The 21,048-nt window shown below is 53.4% G+C and overlaps 2 protein-coding genes and 1 pseudogene across 2 annotated transcripts; 1 reads left to right on the top strand and 2 right to left on the bottom strand.

Annotated features, from left to right (window-relative positions):
* Positions 1–1,865, bottom strand: LOC134364612 (carbonyl reductase [NADPH] 2-like). Its single transcript, XM_063080580.1, has 8 exons — positions 1,814–1,865; positions 1,247–1,344; positions 1,005–1,159; positions 887–921; positions 699–827; positions 534–598; positions 172–289; positions 1–104 (listed from the first exon to the last, which is right to left on the bottom strand). The coding sequence occupies exons 1-8, from the start codon at positions 1,863–1,865 to the stop codon at positions 1–3; spliced, it is 756 nt and encodes a 251-aa protein (XP_062936650.1).
* A 7,046-nt stretch (positions 1,866–8,911) lies between these two features.
* On the bottom strand, positions 8,912–14,658 carry LOC134364480 (nucleolysin TIAR-like; annotated as a pseudogene).
* A 2,304-nt stretch (positions 14,659–16,962) lies between these two features.
* Positions 16,963–19,348, top strand: LOC134364376 (piwi-like protein 2). The gene is given in 6 exon segments (XM_063080276.1): positions 16,963–17,191; positions 17,194–17,388; positions 17,391–18,008; positions 18,011–18,813; positions 18,815–19,084; positions 19,190–19,348. Coding segments are annotated over 6 exon segments (2,274 nt in total).
* The last annotated feature ends 1,700 nt before the right edge of the window (positions 19,349–21,048 follow it).

The following is a 21,048-nucleotide window of genomic DNA, read 5'->3' on the forward strand; positions in this document are numbered from 1 at the left end:
CTAGGAGGCCAGGTATCCGGCGTCCACGAAGATGCCCGAGCCGCTGGTGGAGGCGCTACGGTCGCTGAGCAGGAAGAGGATGCTGTTGACCACGTCCTTCACCTCTGCGGGGCGGCGGGCGGCTGGGCTCGGCTGGGCCACCCAGGCGCCGTCACCCGCTGTCCCCCTGACCTGCGAGCTTCCTCAGCGAGTGGCGCTCCTTCAGCTTCCGGTATAACTCGGGGTCGGAGAAGATTTTGCGGGTCATGGCCGTCTGCACCATTGAGGGGATCACGGAGTTCACCCGGATCTGGCCCCGGGGCCGGAGGTAGTGGCCTCAGTCCGTGGACTAGCCACTTCCCCACAGCCCCTGGTCCCCCTAAGGACTGAGTATACTTACTGTGTTCAGCCAGTCCCTGACCCCACTACCCAGAGCCTTGTGTGGCCCCCGGGATCCTCACCACCATTCTCTCCCCCGACTCCTAACACTGCCCCCCAGCTCCCACCTCGTGCCCCCCCAGGCCTGGCCCCCTGGCCCCCACTCCCATACTTACCTTGTGTGGCCCCAGCTCCATGGCCATGGCTTTGGTCAGCATGGTCATTGCACTCTTGGTGGAGACTGCGGGGGAGAGGGGGCAGTGCCAAGGACCCCTTAGGGATTGAGCGCAGGGGCTTCTGTGTGCAGTGGAGGGGGGAGCAGGCTGGGCAAAGGGACTCACTGTAGGTGACCAGGTTGGGAAAGGTGACATGGGCCGCTATGCTGGAGACGTTGACAATGGAACCGGGCACTCCACGGTCGATCATGCCCCGGACTACGATCTGGAAGCCATAGTGAGGAGCAGCTGACCCTCCCCCACCCCACCAGGCTGTTGGCTGGGCCACGCTCTCCCACTGGCTCACCTGGGACACTGTATCACAGAACGCAGATTCACATTGAAGGACCTGGCAGGAGTGAGGGACATTGGCCACCTCTGATCCTGTCCTCAGCAGCCCCTCCTGGCGTGACCGCTCTCCCCACTTCCCACCTGTCGAAGGCCTCCTTGGTGATCTCCAGGAAGGGCCGCACCAGCACCACAGCAGCGTTGTTCACCAGCAGGTCCACAGGGCCAACATTGCCTAACGCCTGCTCCGTGGCCTCCCAGTCACCCAGGTCCACGCACATGGGCTCTACTCCGGGGCACTGTGGAAGACATTGGGCAGTGGTCTGGAGGTGGTCCCAGCAGGCTCTTGAAACATCCCTAGGGCCATGGTGGGCTGTGTGCCTCACCTCCTTGGAGAGGCTGACCAGGTCGGCATGGGTGCAGCTCACAGCCACGACTCTGGCTCTGGAGGCATGTAGGGCCTTTGCAGTGTCCCTCCCGACCCCTGCAAGCATGGGACTTGGTGGGTGGATGGCCCTGCACATCTGGTCAGGGGAGCAGGTGGGAGCAGGACCAAGCAGGAGGATGCTGGCCAGAGGGCAGTAGCCCAGGAGTAGGTGGGGGCCCCAGTCAGAGGCCAGGCTGACCAGGATCAGGCTCAAGGAGGCCACAGAGGGCAGCTCCCTCCCACTGGGCCTGAGGGAAGAGGACGTGACTTGACACCCTATCTACCCAGCCTGGGTCCAGGGGCTGCTCTGGGGACAGGACAAGTTCATGCCTTTCAGGGCGGTCTTGTGTTGACCAGCGAGTGGCTGGTGTCCTGTCCCCAGTGAGGCTCCAGCAGGTGGTGGGGAGCAGGTGAGGTCCAGGTCCCAGGGGCTGCGGGGGGGTGGGAGAGCCATCGGTTGCAGTGGGCGAATTGCGACAGTCAGGTGGGGACTAGCATCACCCCCACCTGCCCTGTGCACACCCACCTTTTCCTGCCCCTGTTACCAGGACGCGCAGGCCACTGAAGTTCAGCTGCATGATCCTGACCCCAGCCTCTCACAGCCAGAGGAGGACTCGGAGGTTTTATAGGCCTGGACAGACAGGTAGGGCGGGGACACTAGGAGGGGGCTGGGCATAACCCACTCCCCTCCAGGGACGGCTCTCTCATCCCCTGCCCAAACGTGCCTGCCAGAAGCTCCATCCCAGATTTTGGAAAAGAAATAAAAAATAAATTGTATGTGTGTATGCATGCTTAGACGCAGCAGCATGTTGGGGGTGGGGGTGAAACTTTGTTTTCTCTGTTCTTGTCTGGACAGAAACACTACCCTGTAACACTGTTTTTACTGGAAGAGGAAGGGGGGCCTCCCTGTCAACTGGGGCTATTCCCACCCATCTGAGGGGCCAGGGCAGCTGAACCCCATGGGAATGGGAAGTGGGTCATCTGCGGTCACCACTGCCAGCTCTCTAGTAATGCTTCAGTGCCCTGTGTTGGGCTCTGTTGCCCTGGGGAGCAAGTGGTGGTGTGCCCCTTCCTGAGCTGGCTGGGGCAGGCGGCCTGGAGACCCCAGGGTGGAGGCCAATGGCACCCCTTGCTTGCAGCTCACCCCTGCCCACCTTACCCCAACCCCACCGTTGCCCCAGTCTGGGGGTCACCATAGCCTCCAGAGTCTTCCTTGCTTGGTCCTTCCCAGGTGCCCCTCCCCTGCCCCTAGCCAGCCTGGGACCCCACCCTTGGTGATTGCCCTGAAGTGTGGCCCTTGCAAAACTAAGTGTGGCTGCAGGGGACTCTTCTTCCCCAGCAGGCCTCCCCAGCCCCTCCCCTCTCCCCCCAGATCTTTCCATCTCTGTGCAGATTAATGGACTTTTTTGCGGGGGGCAGTTTGGCAAAACATGCATCCCTCTGCCCATGTGCCACCGATTCTGATACCAATTCCACTTCTGGGAATGAGTCTCATGGTGTGTCCCAAGCACCGCCCAGCCTTATGTAACAGTGTCCCTGGGACAAAGTCCTCTGTCCAAGGCAGGTCATGTGATGCTTCCACTAGGCAGGAGACATTGAGTCCCAGTCCTCCCAGGTACAGTCCCCTGTGCCTGCAGCCTCTTCCTCCCTGAAGCTAAGCCCCTCACTCAGGCTTGGGGCTGGACCCCCAGATGTGACTCCAGGAAGAAGGCCGCCCAATGGTGTAGGTGTTCCTGTTGGAAACCATCCCGCCTCTCTGAGATCACCCCTGTCTCCTGGAGGCCACGTGGGCTTGTCCTCGCGAGGCCATGGGCATGGTACTATCCTTGACCTTGTAATATGCAGGAGTTCCTGGTCCTGGGCGGAGACCAGGCAGTGCACTCAAGCTGGGTTTTTCCCCCTTCCAGAGATCAGAAATTTATTTTTGAAAAAGTGGGAGAAGAGAGGAGGAGTCTGTGGAAGTGGGAACCTGAAAATTAATTATGTGGTTAGAGTACAGCCTTGTAACCCCAAGGTCATGGGGTTTGGATTCCTATACTGGCCAATGGCAAAAGAAAAAAAAAATCAGTTATGCGCAAGAGACATCCAACACGCATGGGGTCGGGGTGGGGGTTTCTTCACAAAGTTCTGCAGGATGGAGTTTTGCTCCCACCCCTGTCCTTGACCTGGGTCTGAGCCTGATGGCAGCTGATCTCTAATGGCCTTGGGGGAGCAGGTCTGCCACCCTCAGTGGCCCTGACTTTAAGGGGCAGCCCCCCGCTCACCCCTGCCTGATTTCTTTACAGAGGTGCCTCAGGGAAGTGCTCTCCCAAACATCTGCAGTTCATTACAATTGAAGCAGCAGCTCAAAAACAGCTACCTCCACCAGTCCACACCCCCAAATAACAAAGCCAGCACCTTCCCTCTCGCCAAGACCGCCTTACACTCTAGACAAATTTTCTTTTTTTTGTTGTTTGTTTGTTTGTTTGTTTGGCAGCTGGATCAAACCGTGGACCTTGGTATTGTCAGCCCCACGTTCTAACCAACTGAGCTAACTGGCCAGCCCCAGACAAATTGTCAAATGCTAAAGATATTTGTTTTTTCTTTTTTAAAAAGATGACCAGTAAGGGGAGCTTAACCCTTGACTTGGTGTTGTCAGCACCACGCTCACCCAGTGAGCGAACCGGCCATCCCTATATGGGATCCAAACCCGTGGCCTTGGTGTTATCAGCACCACACTCTCCCAAGTGAGCCACAGGCCGGCCCCTAAAGATAATTTTTATTCTGAAAAAATTCAAAATTGAAAGTATAGTACAATGAACTTTTTTTTCCTGAGCCATTTGGGAGTAATTTGCCAGACTAACACCCTATTGGCCCACAAATAGCTTAGTGTCTAGCACCTTCCAACAAGGACATTGTCCTGCACAGCCACAGTGTGACCTAATAACTGTCAGACTCATGAAACCAACACTGAGGTGTCCCTGTCCCCGACCCTCAGTCCCACTGGGTGGCGTTCTTTATAGCAAAAAGGTTCAGTGCAGGATCATGTGTTGCCTTTGGACGTCCCGTCTCTCTAGTCTCCCTCACTCTAGAACTCAGTGTTTTATGCCTCTTTTGACCTTGATACTTAAAAATCACAGGCTGGCTCTTTGGTAGAAAGTCTGTTGATTTGGATGCGCCCGTTGATTCCTGTAGTTAGAGTCTGGCCGTGTGTCTGTTTCAGAAGCATCACAGGAGTGACACTGTGTTCTCCTGGCATCTCATCAACTGGTCGCAGTTTCAATTTGTCCCACCAATGGTGACATTACTTTGATCCCTGGATGGACAGTGACAACACTGGGAGGTTAGCTTTGACCTTTGTGAACACCGCATCGATTTTCCAAGCGTAAAGGGAACAGGGCTGCTGAGGCTTCACTCTGTCCTCCAAGTCTCTGCAAACGGGATTCAGGGATCTGGGCTCAGCCTTATTCAGTGAACGCTGATCCAGTGCAAACCCACCACAGTCCACCCCTTGTCAGGGTGACACCCAGAATGCACCTCTTTGTACTGTATATACTTTAAAATTTTTCTGTATGTTATGATGTTTTGACTTCCTAAAAAACCCTTTCTGGCTTCTGAGCCTAGTCAATTGTTAGAGACAGCAAAGGACTCAGCAGGGAACGTACCTTTGGCATGCAAATGAACAGTCCATAGCCATCTGTCCTCATCAGGGCTGCACACCCAGGAGGCAACATTCCTCTGCCTCAAGCACCCCAAGGCCAGGTGCCAGGCAACTAGGATTGCTCCTGTAGCTCAGAGCCCGGTAGCTGGTCCTGTGCTGTTCACCCTGCCCTCTCTCCTGACCCAAACCTGCTGTGCCCCGCGGCCCTGTGTACCTCTTATTTCTAGTGAAATTGAGGTAACATTAAAGTTTTCTTTCTGTGGCCCTGAACTCCCTGTGTCATCACCCAGTCATACTCTATAAACTAAACCCCAGGAATAATTTTAGAATGCTCTTTTAGACTTAATTAACTTAACTTTCAAGTAAAGACAATAGCAAAATCTCCCTAACATAGTTCAACCAATAGCACACAACCAAACACATGCCACTCCGTCCCCAGCATGTCTGGGTGATGCTCACTCCTCTCCCACCCGAGTCACACACTCCCGTGATGTCCTGTGACCTAAACACTGAGATGTGGGTTAGTCACTAGTAGCACTTCTTACAGTACATGGTGGGGGATGGGAGAAAGAACAGAAGAAATGGTTAATGTGCACACAAACACATTTGTGTAAAAATAAGAATGAGGTGATGGTTCTCTCTTCTGCAGCTGATCGCACGGTCACGCTGTCTCAGCTGACATTTATCTCCTGCCGTGTCAGGTCGTGCTTGCAGCAGGTGCCTCAGCCGGCCAAGGCTCTGTGCCTGATGCGGTAACCGAAGCCCGCTGCGGTCCTGCTGATAGTGGGCTGTGGTGCTGTGTCCCTGAAAACTGTGACTTCTGTACCAGCAGAACCCAAAGTTGCAGAAGTGGGACGCCCGCGTTTTGCTACTGGATCATGAGGGACAATAACGAGAGGAGCCACCCCCATTTCTGCCCCTCGATTCCAGGAGCCCCGAATCCTGCTGTGGGAGAGAAAGCACCGTGTGCTGAATGCCGACTTGCAGCATACACATCACCCTGGGGGACATTGCCCGGCCCCCTGTGCATTGCCCCAGCGGCCGGTGACTGGGTCTGCGGGAGGGTGTTTCTCCATCCGTCAGGCCAGCTGCTCCAGGACGCTGTGAACATGGTAAGCCCGTGAATTCCATGAGCAAGAGCCCGTTCCTGCCCCTTCCCCTGCTGTGACATGAGTTCTAGCCAGAAGGGGTGCTTTGTGGGCTACCATGGCAGTGATTAAGGCATTCCTGCAGCCCAGGAGTGGTGGCATGGGCAGAGGCTTTGTGGGCAGGAAGTCAAATCTGTATCCACAGTGCATCTGTTCAGTGAGGTCAAAGCACTGCCCCTCCATCATGGAAGTGGTCCAGGCAATTGGCCTGCCACCAGGCAGCCGACAGGTGCCCCCGGGAAATGGTGGCATATCTGCTGCTGACAGGTTGGGCGCTCAGCAGTAGCTGTCGTGGGAAGGGCACTGGGCGTCCATGCCCTTGAGCCCATCTCTACAGTCATGGCCATGAGCCCATTGGGCCAGGACGTGGTTGCTGGGGCAAGAGGAAAGCTGATGTCCACAGCATGGGCCACCTTGTCCATCTGACCTAGGATCATCTTCTGCCGAGGTCACCTTTTGGTGAGCATTTCCATGGGATGCAATTATTGTCACACGCTGTGCCCATATGGAGAGGTCTGTCTGCATATCTCTTCCACAGACCTCCTTGTCACCTCCTATGGTCTGAAGGTTTGAGTCCCCCAAATTCAAGCGCTGAAATCCTCACCCCCAATGGGATGGTGTTAGTAGGTGGGGCCTTTGAGAGGTGATGAGATCTTGAGGGTGGGGCCCTGACAAATGGGATCAGTGTCCTTATAAAAGAGGCCCCAGAGAGACCCTCGTCCCTCTACTGTGTGAAGACACAGTGAGAGTGCTGTCTACAAACCAAGAGAACCCACGCAAGACACCGAGTCTGCCAGCACCTTGATCACGACCTTCCAGCCTCCAGAACTGAGAGGATGAATTTCTGTTGTGTGGAAGCCACCCCGCCTGGGGTACTGTGCTGTGGCAATCTGCACCGGCTGAGACACCACCGACTTTCCAGTCATGTTACTCTCCCGTCCTCAGCCACCCAGCAAGCCATTTGCCACTGCTGGCAGGTCATCTCCTCTCTCAACTTCTGGCCATTTCTCCTTTGAAGGCACAATGGACAGCCAGGTGCCCACGGGGAGGATCCCCTGCACTGCCCTCATGCAGGGGCTGCAGTGCCACAGTGTCCACACTAGGAAGAGCCAGTGCACGGGCAGAACCACTATGCACCCCCCAGCGCTTTCCCTCCCAGGCACCTGGGCACACGGAACTCCCTCTGAGGCCGCAGCAGCTGGTCCACAGCGAGGGGGCCACGTGGCTGGGGTGGGGGCCGGGGGCCTCTGGGCTGCTCGTTCATGCAGGTTACTTGTGCCCCCAGGAGCCAACGTGGCCTGATTTCATAGATGGCACCTCCACTTGGTGGTGTAGTGAAGAGGTGCACCCCCAATTTTATGGTTCAGTGGATTAGACAACACCATTAATGACAGGCAGTTCAGGGCACATGGTGACTCGGTGGCCCATGGCCAAGTATCCAATCTCTCTTTTTATTTTTTTATCCTTATTTATTTATTTTTGGCGGCTGGCCAGTATAGGATCGAACCCTGGACCTCGGTGTTATCAGCACCATGCTCTAACCAGCTGAGCTCACTGGCCACCCTGTAAACATAAACTATGACTCAGAATGACAATACTGTAGTTATCTACAGAGGATGTCATACCTTGCTCAAAAACAGACTGTGCTGTGAATTTCCTGCAGGGCAGCACTCACAGACCGATAGCTGCAGACCACGGGTTCCAGCCTCCGGAGCAGCAGCTGCCATTGGAGTCACCACCTGATGTCAACTTTATGAGAATCCACTGTCTTCTACCAAGATCCACCCACCTGACTTCGGAACAGCCCAAGTTGAATGGGGCTGTGACAGGAGTCACCACCTTGCCCTTTCAAGCCCAGGCGGTGTGACTAATCTCTGAATCCCTCCAGGAACAGCATACTGCTACCGGTTTACCACTTGGGCAGGCAGAGGAAGTTCTAGTGTCTTCCAGATGTCCCTTCCCGCCATCGCAGCCCTCATTCCACGGCTCAGGAAACTGATCCAGGCGCTCTTCCCACTGCTGCACGGTCCATTCCACCTCTGCCCGCCAGCTCTGGGAAGCCACCGCTGGGGAAGCCACTGCTGGGGAAGCCACCGCTGGGGGCCTGCTAGGAGATGATGTGTGGAGAGTCCATTGGTCACCTGCCTCCCTCAGCCCCTGCTGTGGCTGTGGGACCATGTGGTGCTGTGGGTTTCCAGGGTTTAGTGTCAGTTCAGAGCCAGCGTCCAGTAGTCCTCAGAAAGTCTGATTATTTTCTCTCCCAATGAACAGTCACCCTGTAAGTGGCAGCCGGCACCTTTGGGGAGGGTGGGAGGGACACCTACGTCCAAAGTTCTGGCTGCGTCACGGGACCTTTCTTGATTCAAAAGGCACTGGGTCTGGGGCCAGGGGTCAAGATCCGTACTTCAGTTACATTTGCAAAGTCCCTTTTTCTAACTAAGGTCACATTTAGAGTCCAGGGATTCTACTAAATTATGAAACCCAAGAGTGGCTGTGGGGCCCCCTGAATGCGTGGCCAGCTGGTCTGTAATGAGGGCGCCCTGGGGACCCCCACGATTGCAGCTGGTGTCTGAAGGAGGGCCAGTCTCCTAGGGACTGTTCACTGCTCCCCCAGACTGTGCAGTTTGCCAAACACTTTGTGACAAGCCAAGCTCATGCACAACAGAAAACAACACAATCCCAGTGGCTTCTCATAAGTGAGGTTCACTTCTCACTCAGGCTCCGGGTCTGGGGACCTGGGCTGGCGGAGGCTCCACTGCCATGGCGGGGAAGAGACTTGACCCTGGAAGTGACGTGTGACATCGCTTCCGCCCATGGCCATGCATCAGGCTTTGTCTCACGGCCCCCCTGCACTCAGAGGAGCTGGGGACATCAGGGCGCCGCTGAGATGTGGGCTGGGGCCTGACTTCTCTGCCACACCCGCTCCACCCAGCTCTCCCCTGGCTGCCTTGGTGGCCTCTTCAGGCTTCACAGTGATCATCGCCAGACGACCAGCTGCCCCTCCTCCTCCCGGCGAGCCCCCGCACTTCTCCTGCCGCTCAGCTGATGACCTGCTTCCTGCGGGCAACCCCCGTGGTGGCCCGTCCCTCCCAGGGCCCGGGGCCTCATTTCTGTGCCCTCCTCTGCAGAGAAGCTCCTGGAGGGAGAAGCTGCTCTCACCATCTCCTTCCCCCACAGGCCGGGTGGAGCCTGTGCCCCTCGCTGCCAGCCTCGCCCAGCTCCAGGGCCCTGGAGCTCCTTGGCCTGTGGCTGCCTCACTCTGTCCTCTGCCTCATCCTCCAACAGGTCTCTGCTCCTCCTTGTGTCTCCTCTTCTGTTTCTTATAAGGACACTTGTCACTGGGTTTAGGGCCCACCCTAATCTGGGATGATCCCATCTCATGATCCTTACATCAATTATATCTGCAAAGTCCCTTTTTCCAAATAAGGTCCCATCCACAGGGCCTGCAGATTTGGACGTGGCCGTGTCTTCCTGGGGCCACACTCTGCCCAGCTCCTCGCTCTCCACTTGGCTTTCTCGTGCGTGCATTGCTGGCCTCCCACCCTGGCAAACAAACGCGAGTCCCCGGCCAGGGCAGCGGGTCCGGGGGGAATGTGTGCTAGTGCCTTGTCCAAGGTCGCAGAGCTGGCCCAGCCCAGCCACCCACACACTGGTGCAGCCTGAGCTACTGGGTGGGCCCCCGTGGAGCAAACCTCCCGAGGCTTCCTTGGGGGAGCACAGCCTAGGGTCTACGGGGCTGCCCTGGGGAGGGCTGCTGGGGCAGTCAGCTTCATGGCATGTGTGCACCCATGCAGGTGTGTGGCCCCTCTGTGCTATCCTGAAGGGCCTGCACGTGCAGGGGCTGGGGCTGGACCTGGACCAAGGTCCTTTCAGCGGTCCCTTAAGAGGGGAGCTTTGAATTGCTTTTCCTGTTTCTCAGGTTGAGGAGAGAGCCCTTGAACAAACCTGCCTGCAACCAGACCCTGGGGCAAGTCCACAGGGGACACTTGAGCAGAGCAGGGCAGGGCTAGAGGTCAGAGCCAGGGGAGTTTGGGGACTGGTGGGCTGGGGGCAGCCTCAGGCACCCACTTGGAAAAGCCATGCTCCAGGCTGAGCTCAGGGCCCTGGGGAGGGCAGTGTCCAGGTGATAGTGGTGGGGCCCCGTCAGAGCCGTGATGTGGGGTAGGGCATGGTGCATCTCCCCCTGACCCAAAGCCCTTCCTAGGGGGACCCCTGGAAGGAGCGCACCTCTGCTGGCCGGGCCTCACCCAGCTGTCTGGGGGGGACGGTTTCTCAGTGGGAGAAACCTCTGTGCCTGGGAGGTGGGGCTGGGACAGTGCATGGTTGGCTTCCCTGGGACCCAGAATGTGGGTGGCAGGGTGGGCACTTGCAGGAGCTGTGCCAGAGGGACTGGAAGCCACGCTGTCTCCCGCACAGGGAGCCCTGAGCACTGCCCCTGAGCACTCAGCTGCTGCAGTCTCTGCTGTGCCATCCGATCCTCACCCCACGTTGCAGCCATGGCCCTTGCACCCCACCACAGCCCCACTGCTCAGCCAGAGCCCCTACTTGCTCAGACTGTCCTTGTCCTCCACTGGCCATCTGGTGACCGCTGGGCCCCCTGGTTCTACTTCATCAAGAGCTTTTAATCTGTCTGCATCCCCAGTTGCCTCTACTTGTGGCCGGGTCACCTCCATGACCTCTGGGCCTCCACTCCTGCCTCTGTCCTGGCCACCCAGCTCTTGAGGCCCGAACCTGCCCAGCTCCCTGCCCTGCCTCACCCCTGCAAGTCTTTCCCCGCTCTCAGGGTAAAGCTGAAGCCTGAGTCACTTGTCCCCACCTCACCCACACTGGGCTGAGAGTTGGCCACTCAAGGCACAAGGCCCCCAGCTGCTTTCTTGGTCTTGGGCTCAGCTGGAGGGTCAGCCCCTCTGAGGACCGCTGCTCTGGGCTTCTGTGCCCTGGTGTGGCTCTCCCCGACCAAACCCTTTATCACCATATTCTGTCCACCCCACATGAGACCGAGTCCTGGGAGGGACAGACACAGGGCAAGACGTGACAATGACAGAGACTCCTGCCCTCGCTTGATGCGTGCCAGGAAGGGTAGAAGGGGCTCTGTCACGGTGGTTAGGACTGCTCTCAGCAGGCCCTGTGCGTGAGGACCCTCACAGACGCCGGCACAGCAAAACCATCACGTGGAGGTGCACGTGGCTGAGAGACAGCACCAGGGGACCCTCGAGAGATGACCTCCCCTGTCACCACTCCTGCGTGCACACAGGCAAACGTGAGCCGCAACGCGTCGACCGAAATTCAGGCTATCGAGGCAGAAACAATTGGGTAAAGTTTACTGGGAAACACCACTGACAGTCAGAGAAGCGCTCCAACGTGTGTCACAAATAACACAGGCTTCGTGGACAGAACAGGCTGCAGGAAGCAGAAACAACGAACAGGAAACAGACCGGTCATTTCAAAGTTACTTTCCACGTAAGGTGTGGACAGAGAGACAGAACAGAGAAAATAACTGACTAGTTGACACCAGGTTACTTCACCGTCTCCTGTGGGTAAGGATTAAAGCCGAGGGACCCAGGCTGGCCTGTTAGCTCAGCTGGCTGGAGCTGGTGCTGATAACACTAAGATCCTGGGGCCCAAAACAAAACAAACAACAAACACTTTAAACTGGCCTGCTTGGGAAACTGGCTGTTATTTTTCAGACCGCAAACTAAGCAAATGGAACTTAGCAGGGTGACTGCATTTTGGTTTTTAGGCTGGTCAGTTGGGGCCCCAGGCAGGAGCTTAGTCCGAAGTGGTGGCCTCTGATCATTTTTATTTAAGGTCTTGGTAACAAGCAGAGAATCATGGCTCCTCTTTGAGCTCGTATTTTGTGTGGCTTCTGTGCCCACATGCACGTAATAGAGCTGTCATGCTTTCCTCTTGTCAACCCGTGTTTTGCTACAGGGTGTTGGTGGTGGCCCTTTATGATAGAGTGAAAAGGGGTCACCCCCTTTCCGCCTCTGCACTAGCGTTAAGGGAAACTGCAGGTTCCTAGTCAGGGAACTAAGAAGTTAAGGGAAACGGGAAATTTCAGGTTCTGCCAGCCAAGTCTGGGTTCTTGGGGTCTCGAACAAAGAATCGGACGAAACACGCCAGAGGTGAAAAGCACAGAGCAGGTCTATTTAGGAGAGAAAGTGCACTGCGGAGAGAAGGGAGCGGGCTCGGGCAAGAGGGGAGGCCCAAGAGCACTGCCAGCTACATTACCCGGGGTTCAACTCCTCCCAGCTGGATTCGTGTCGTTTGGTCATTGGCCGAGCCCTGGTCGTCTCTGTTGGTTGGCACCTTAGCTGGTAGAAGCTCACTGTGTCCAACCAAGTGGTGCCCAACATGGGGCGGAGCTCCCTGTCTGCGTGTGTCACCTGTGCCATGCACGCCTGCATCCTCCTCGGGGGACTGGCCGTACCCACCATCCCACGCGCCAACAGCCAGGTGTCCTCTCGCCTCTCTTGTCCTTTTCTAACTTCCCACCACACCAGGAAGTCCCTGAGTTGGACCATGAACCCCAACCACAGCCTTATGGTCATTGCGTTGTCAGCTTGTTGATTCTTTTTTATTTTTTTTCTTTATTAACTTTATTTTTCAATTTTTGTACACAAAGAAAAATCATGTTCACATCTACCATGAACAAAAACTTAAAAAGGCAGAACTGAACGATGTGTCCTTCACCAAAGCAAAACTGTGATAAAGTGCCCAAACATTTCCATTTTTAAAATGAATATTTTCGTTTTCTGATGTCCACTTTCACGTCTTCAGAGTGTCACAGGAAATCGAAGCTTGTCACTAATTACAGTTTTGTTTGGAGTCCCGGCTCGCCGTGTTTGGTGACTTGCCAATGCACATCCAGCTGGGTTAGGAGGAGCTAGCACAGGGGAGGAGCTGGTCCTCGAGGCCGAGCACCAGGTCCACCCCTCCAGGCGGCGGATGGTGACAGATCTACTCCACACCCTTGCTACTTCCGTGGTTGCCCGTACACTCTGTGAGGTGGTACCTGCAACCCATTCTCCATACCCCGTCCATGCCGTTGTGGGTTCCACACATTTGGCTCCACTTGCCCCGCTGACTGTAGTCAACCTGTTGGGAGTCCTTAGTCCTATCAGGAGATTCTTTACCCAATGGCTTTTAACCACACGTCCTTCAATCATAGTACATTTGCCAAAACAATGGCATGGGCCGCACTGTCATGGGTTGAAAATCTGACAAACGAATACCCTTTCTCTGGAAAACCTCTTATTTCCATAATTTGTCCCAGTGGTGAGAATGTCTTCTCAGAAGCTGCTCTGTTAACCCAGAAGCCATTCCTCTTCTGCACACGGTACCACTCCTTGAACTCGGCCGGCTTGCTACATTCAAGTCTTCCCATCTGCTTAGTGTCGGGTCCTTCTGTACTTTCAGAGGCAGGTGGTTTATGTGTGGCCCAGTTCGTTCCGATTTGATGACCTCCCAACCACCGACCTCCCATGTGCACAATTGCATTTTCTGCATGCAGTTTGTTATTTAAAAAAATGCAACACCATCCCCTTTGGATTTTCCAGTTGCCGTGTCTTTAACCACCACCCAGGCATCCGATATTTTACCAAAGGGGGAACTTCTGATTTAATATCTTGTGTTGTAATTTCTGGACTCACATCCCAGCAAACACGTGGAGTGACTGGCAGTGTCCTTCCTCTGCTGCCCGGTGCTCACTTCCACCTCCTGTCACATTTTCCTCCCGTCCACAGCGGCTGATGCAGCAGCTGCACCTCCACCTGCACAAGGTGGCACAGGTCCTCGCCTGCACGTGGCGGAGCACAAAGTCCCGTGGGGGAGCTGCCCCTTCTGCGGTCAGGTGGCCCCGTTGTCGACAGCTTCTAACCCTAACTGAGCTGGAGGACTTCTGGCTCGTCTCTGGGAGGTTACCACTGTCAGGGCGGCAGACACCACACTGTCTTCTGACCACAGACCCCCATGTCTTGGCTCTCGTGTGTCAGTCTGGGGCTGCCCGTCATCTTCCATCACCATGGGATCCTGGGACCAGCCAGGCAGGAAATGGGGCAGAGTGCAGGTCACCACTCAGGCCAGCCAGACAGCTTGCCAGGGGTACAGCTGAGGGGGGAGAAACACGGGCGGCCGAGGGAACCGTGTGCCAACTCATGACAGGTTTACCTCGTCACTGTGGATCAGGCAGACAGTGGCTTGTCGATTCTCTTCCTGACCTGCTGCGGCAAGTCCCTACTGCGTCTTTGGCCAAGAGTCTCAGAAGCGACACTGATGCGTAGAGGGAGCTTCCAAGCAGTGTCACCAGGGTGTGTCACATTCTGGGGCCCAGACTGCCCCTGGCACGGGATGGGGTGGCTGTGTTCAGTGCTGGCTGAGATCGCTGCCAGTGGGCATAAGAATCGTGGCTGAGATCTTGGGGTTTCATGGGGTGTCCCACCCCTGCCTGCGTGAAAGCCCCCTGGCCCCGCTCTGGGGGTCTCTGCCCTCCATGAAGCTGACTTGCTCCCAGCCTAGTGCTGGAGCTTCTGGGAAGTGACTGGGCAGGGCTGTGAGGCCTGCTCCCAGGGGCAGGGGTCCCATCTCCCGGAGGCTCTTAGGTCCCAGGGGTCAGCATCTGCCCCCAGGAGGGCCGGCAGCTCCTCTGGTGAGGAGAGGCCTGAGAACTCCCCCCACGTGGCCCCCCACCATATAATGGGACTATAACAGGATTTTTAAGATGTGAACTGGGAGAGGGCCAGCAGCAGGGTGCCTTTGTCAAGAGACTAAGCTCTTCCGGGTACAAAGTGCTCTGGGGGTGGGGGAAAGGCCACAGATATTTCTGGAGGCACAAAAGCTTTGTGTAAGGCAATACCACTGGGAAAAGCCATGCCAGCTATTCCCACAATTGGCCCCAGTGGTGAGGAGAGAGAGCAAGGAAGGGGGTGTCACACTTCCCCCTACGGCCCCCACCCTCATCCAGGGGAAACTGAGGCCCTATACCTTGCAGGGTCAGCAGCTGGGGGGGTGGGGAAAGAGACCCCAGCCTGCGGGTGTGGTGCCCGTGCACTCGGGAGTCCTGGAGCTGAGGTCCCTGCTGCTGGGTGCTAGGTAATTTTCTGGGGCTGAGGAGGGGTTTCTCATCTGCAGGCCAGGCCACTGCCCCCAGCCTCTTCTGTCTGCACCCCACCCTGCTTCTGTCAGGCACCCAGCGAGGACCCGCCCTTCCCTCCAGCTTGATGGTGTCTCTAGGAAGTCAAGAAGCGCCCTGTCCTTCAGGGGTCAGCCCAGCTCAGACATGTTTCTGTGTTCTTAGACCCTGTCGGAACCTTCCTCCAGCTGGCACCTCCTTGTAGGGCTGTTTCCTGAGGAACTTCTGTGACTCTCCCTAGAGCAGAATGGAGCAATTCAAAAGCAGACCAAGATGTACCACACACCGTCCTCTCCATAAACTATAAGTATGCATGAAGCATCACAGACATCTGCTTCCAGCCGTGATGTCATCACTGATGACCAGACTAGTCCTCCCACTTTAAATGACCATAAATCTTGACAAAATATACTCACTAACTGTTTCCAATGGACAGCACAAGACTTCCATGCCTAGAAGTCGGACACTCCCCAGGGTGAGCCCCACGGATGTTCCACCTGGGATAATGTCCCGACCGTGGTGCAGGGAGCAGGGGTCCAAGAAGAGCATGTGGTCCTGCCAAGTGGAGGAGGCAGAGATCAGAGCATGAGACAGCTGAAGAGGCTGGAATCCACAGGGCAGAGCACTGGAGAGGAGGGGACGAGCCCAGAGTCTGTGTGTTGGTTCCTTTGGAGTGTGTGGCTGAACACTGGGATGTACATGCGCAGGATGAGATTACCCAAGGGAATGGCTGCTGTGGGGTTAAGAACAGAACAGAGCAGGAGTCAGCAGAACCCCAGGGAACTGGGCAGTTCTGGCCCAGTCAGTGTGTTTGCAGCTCACTCACACCTCATTCACTCCCTGGGCTTCCAGGCAAGACCTGGAAAGTCTGATTCTATGTGTCAAGATGACCAGATCAGGCCTACTCTAGTCCCATTCTCTGAAGCCTAAATCAATCCCCCAATAGTACTCACAGGGGAAACAGAGTTTGGAGGCTGAATCCTACTAACTTAGGGGGCCATGGGAAACATTGTAGGTTTTCCACAGATAACCCTAATAAAGAGCAAAACCAAACCTAAGCAAACTCAAATTAGTCAGTAATCAAACTGCCTGCCAGAACAAAAACCCACTCTTCAGAGGAAGATAACAAAATCCAGACTCTATTGGCATATCATCTACAATGTCTAGAATATAAGTCTTCTAGAAATAAAAAGAAACAGGAAAATGATATCCATAGTCAAGAGGAAAAAAAAAACAACAACAGTCAACAGACAATTGTCTGGATTGACCACGCAAAAGTTTAAAGCAGTTATTATAAATACAGGGCTGAGGGCCGGTCCGTGGCTCACTTGAGAGAATGTGGTGTTGATAACACCAAGGCCACGGGTTCGGATCCCATATAGGGATGGCCGGTTAGCTCACTGGGTGACTGTGGTGCTGACAACACCAAGTCAAGGGTTAAGATCCCCTTACCAGTCATCTTTAAATAAATAAATAAATAATACATACATACATACATACATACATACACACATGCATGCATGCATGCCTACATACATACATACATACAGGGCTGGCCAGTTGGCTCACTCAGTAGAGCATGGTGCTGATAACAGCAAGATCAAGAATTTGGATCCCCATACCTGCCACCCACCCAAAAAAAAAAGAAAAAAAGAAAAAAAAAACGGTCCGGTGCAGGCTGGGGTGGGCTTTTGCTCAGGCACGGAGTGGTAGTTAATCAGAACAGGATCAACACCTGTGTCCTCTACAGCCTTTCAATGGATCCCATCCTACCGCCATTTAGGGGCCCTTCTCCTGTCTACCCATCTCAATGTGTTCGGATGCCAGGCTGTTGGCCACAAGCTCCTAAACCTTTGGACTCAGCCCTGGGCAGTGCAGGACCTGCAGGCAGAGGCTATGTATTTGGAAAGCCAGAGGAACCAAGCACACAGAATGGGCCAACGCGAAGAGAATCTGTGGGTTTGGTCTCCATGTTTCGAGGTCTGGGTCTCAGACAGTGTCCCAAACCCCTCTAACACGAGAAGTACCTCCTTTAGGTAGAGGCATTTTAGGTCGAGGGGACAGCAAGGTGGCAGAGGCCTCTATTGGTTGGAAGAGAATGCTTGGAAGAGGAAGTTCAGAAGCTTCTTTATTACCATTAGGAAGAGCAGCTGGGGGTATAGGCAGAGGAGTGGACAAGCCTCCCAGTGCATCAGCCTCACTTTCCGGAATCACCCGCGGCTGTCATCACCACCTCTCCAGTCCTCTCTCCAGTCTCCAGATCATCCTCTGGTCCTGACTGCAGAGCACAAGAAAAAAGAGCTTTTGGTGAAGCAGGGATCAAAAGGAACACCTCAATCTTTGGAACTGAACCTCATCAAAATACAGTGTCATAATGAAGCAGTTTATCAATATCATGTGACTTTCAGCCCCAATGTGGAGTGCAAAAGCATGAGGTTTGGCATGTTGAAGGACCATCAAGCTGTCACCGGAAATGTCACTGCTTTTGATGGATCTATTCTCTAACTGCCTATCAAGCTTCAACAAGTGCTTGATTTAAAAAGTCAAAGGAAAACTGATGGTGCCGCGATCTGCATTAAGATTCAGTTGACAAAGATCCTGGAGCCCTGTTCTGACTTGTGCATTCCCTTCTACAATGTTGTTTTCCATTGGGTAATGAAACTTTTAGATATGAAGCTTGTGGGGAGAAACTTCTATGACCCTACAAGTGCTATGATACTACAGCAACACAGATTGCAGATGTGGCCAGGCTATGCAGCTAGCATCCAGAGGACAGATGGAGGGCTCTTCCTACTAGCTGATGTCCCCATAAAGCCATTCGGAATGATTCTGTGCTGGATGTCATGCATGTCATGTATCAGCAAAACAAAGAAAACTTCCAGGATGAGTGTACTAAGCTTCTGGTTGGCAATATTGTTATCACCCGATACAACAATCGTACGTATCGTATTGATGATGTGGATTGGAATAAGACTGCAAAAGATAGCTTCACAATGTCTGATGGGAAGGAGATCACATTCTTGGAATACTACAGCAAAAACTATGGGATCACAGTTAAGGAAGAGGACCAGCCACTGCTGATCCACAGGCCCAGTGAGAGGCAGAATAACCGTGGGACGCTGCTAAAAGGTGAAATCCTGCTGCTGCCTGAGCTTTCCTTCATGACCGGAATCCCGGAGAAGATGAAGAAGGACTTCAGAGCCATGAAGGGAAAGATAGAGATGGTTGTTTGCATCGTCACAGGCACACGAGATGATCTCTATGGGGCCATCAAGAAGCTGTGCTGTGTGCAGTCCCCAGTGCCCTCCCAGGTCATCAATGTTCGAACCATTGGTCAGCCCACCAGGCTTCGGAGTGTGGCCCAGAAAATTCTACTTCAGATTAACCGTAAATTGGGTGGTGAGCTCTGGGGAGTGGATATCCCTCTGAAACAATTAATGGTGATCGGGATGGATGTTTACCATGACCCCAGCAGAGGCATGCGCTCTGTGGTTGGCTTTGTTGCAAGCATCAATCTCACCTCCACAAAATGGTATTCACGAGTGATATTCCAGATGCCTCACCAGGAGATTGTGGATAGCCTGAAGCTGTGCTTGGTGGGCTCCTTAAAAAAAGTTTTATGAGGTGAACCACTGTCTACCAGAGAAGATCGTGGTGTACCGTGATGGAGTGTCTGATGGCCAACTAAAGACAGTTGCCAACTATGAGATTCCTCAACTACAGAAATGTTTTGAAACTTTTGAGAATTATCAGCCCAAGATGGCGGTATTTGTAGTTCAGAAGAAAGTCAGCACCAGTCTGTACCTGGCTGCCACTGAGCACTTTGTGACTCCTTCCCCTGGGACAGTGGTAGATCATACAATAACAAGTTGTGAGTGGGTGGATTTCTACCTTGTTGCCCATCACATACGGCAGGGCTGTGGCATTCCTACACATTATGTCTGTGTTCTCAACAGCGCAAACCCGAGCCCTGATCACATGCAGAGGTTGACTTTCAAACTGTGCCACATGTACTGGAACTGGCCTGGTACCATTAGAGTTCCAGCTCCTTGCAAGTATGCCCACAAGCTAGCTTTCCTGTCAGAACAAATCTTGCATCACGAGCCAGCCATCCAGCTGTGCGAGAACTTGTTCTTCCTGTGAGTGCACAGCCTGCCTGTCAGCCGGTGAGGAAGGGTCAGACTTTTGGACTCAGCCGTGACTCTTCCAGAACCAACAGACTGAAGTGGACTTTTGTGTTGACGTTTTCTCGTTCTCCAATTCTGTAGAATAAGATTTCTATTTTTCTTCTTTTTTTCTTTTAGATGTGGTATCACCAAGAGCAAATTTCTAAGTATCAGCTAGAAATGCTGTGCTGCCTGTTAGAGCAGCTGGCGGTAGCATGCTCCTGTGCAGATGGAGTGGTTGGGTATGGGGGAACCACTAAGAGCCTCGCAAGCTAACATGAGCTGTGCAAACCTGCAGAAGTAGTGATTACACCTATAAACCATGCTTACTAAGCAGTTCCCATTTCTGGCGCCAGAGGTGATAATGAATGAAGTCATCACAAGATTCTTAAAGTAGAGAGGTACTTTATTTGGCCAACTGGGAAAGGTAATAGAAAGGCCTGTGAAGCAAAATTTTTCAAATAGATTTGCTATTGCTGGCAGGTATGAAGACGTGTCATAAAACCAGCTTGTGGTATAGTCAGGTCCTTGCTGACTTAATCTTCTCTGGGGATTAAGTTTATGATGCCTATGACCTGAGTTGGATTTGAAAGTGGCTTTCAGTTATTCCTTGGCCTCTTGAGAGAGTCCAGTTGAAGTTTTTTCTGTATCTTTTAGTTAGATTTCTCCCCTCCCACCCAAATACATACACTCACCCACACCCACGCACCCACCCCTTTGCTCCTTGTAACTGATCTTCAGTAAGTTTCAGGTTTGTTTTTTTTTGGCGGGGTGGCTGGCCAGAACAAGGATCAGACCCTGGACCTTGGAATTATCAGTACCACACTCTAACCAACTGAGCTAACCAGCCAGTGCCTTAGTCTCAGTTTTTGAAGTAACAATCAGAACACGGGGAAAAAAATTCAGCAGCTAGGAAGCTTCAGGATGGGTTGTGAGTTTTTATTGAATCTTTCTTCCAGGAGTGTGGTCTTCATTTCTGTTTATATATGTTTATAAATGGAATTACTCATCTTTCTTGCATAACAACCTCTTCCCGGCTGTTGGCTCACTTTGCTAGGAATTTTTCTGAAGCCAGGTTAATATTTTCAGAAGTCAGCTTTGGCAAACGTGACACTCCTACCAAAGTCCAGGTGTTACCGTTGTCAACCATGCCTGTGGATTTTAGTGTTTGGGGGAAGCACCGTTTTTCTGTGGGGTTTTTTTCCCTCTCCCCCTATTTTAAAATTATCTTCTAATCCCTTCAGGCTTAATTCTATCTTATCTTGCTTTACTGGATTTTAAAAGCCAGTCTTATTTAGCTTTTTCAAATTTGTATTTATTTTATTTTTTTTTTGGTGATGGCAGGGAGGGGACAAGGTAACAAATACCATTTTATAAGGACAGTGTGTGAGAAGAGAAACTTTAGCTTAAAACTCCTTAGAAGAAGAAAAGCAAGAGAATTTTTAGTTAGTTGCAGAACCAGCAGAGGTTGAGGAGAGATGAGGGTTGGCCTTTAAGTGTATTTCTGGTTTTGTTTGGAGTGTGGGACTCACAGGGTGAGGCGAAGACCTGAAATTTTAAAATGATGGACTCAAACAAATTGAATCACTGGTCTCTGGCTTAACAGATTAGTTTTCTGATTTTCTTTAGCAGCATTTTGAATTTCTCTTTTGAAGTTGGATTTCCTAATACTCTCTT

This window comes from Cynocephalus volans, chromosome 16 (genome assembly GCF_027409185.1).
Source record: "Cynocephalus volans isolate mCynVol1 chromosome 16, mCynVol1.pri, whole genome shotgun sequence".
NCBI lineage: Eukaryota > Metazoa > Chordata > Mammalia > Dermoptera > Cynocephalidae > Cynocephalus > Cynocephalus volans.

Excerpts from the sequence above, each read along its gene's own strand:
- LOC134364612 (XM_063080580.1), bottom strand. The coding sequence starts at position 1,865 with ATGCAGCTGAACTTCAGTGGCCTGCGCGTCCTGGTAACAGGGGCAGGA. Across the intron at positions 922-1,004 it reads ACCAAGGAGGCCTTCGACAG|GTCCTTCAATGTGAATCTGC; the intron begins GTGGGAAGTGGG and ends CACTCCTGCCAG. Across the intron at positions 599-698 it reads TCCCAACCTGGTCACCTACA|TCTCCACCAAGAGTGCAATG; the intron begins GTGAGTCCCTTT and ends TCTCCCCCGCAG.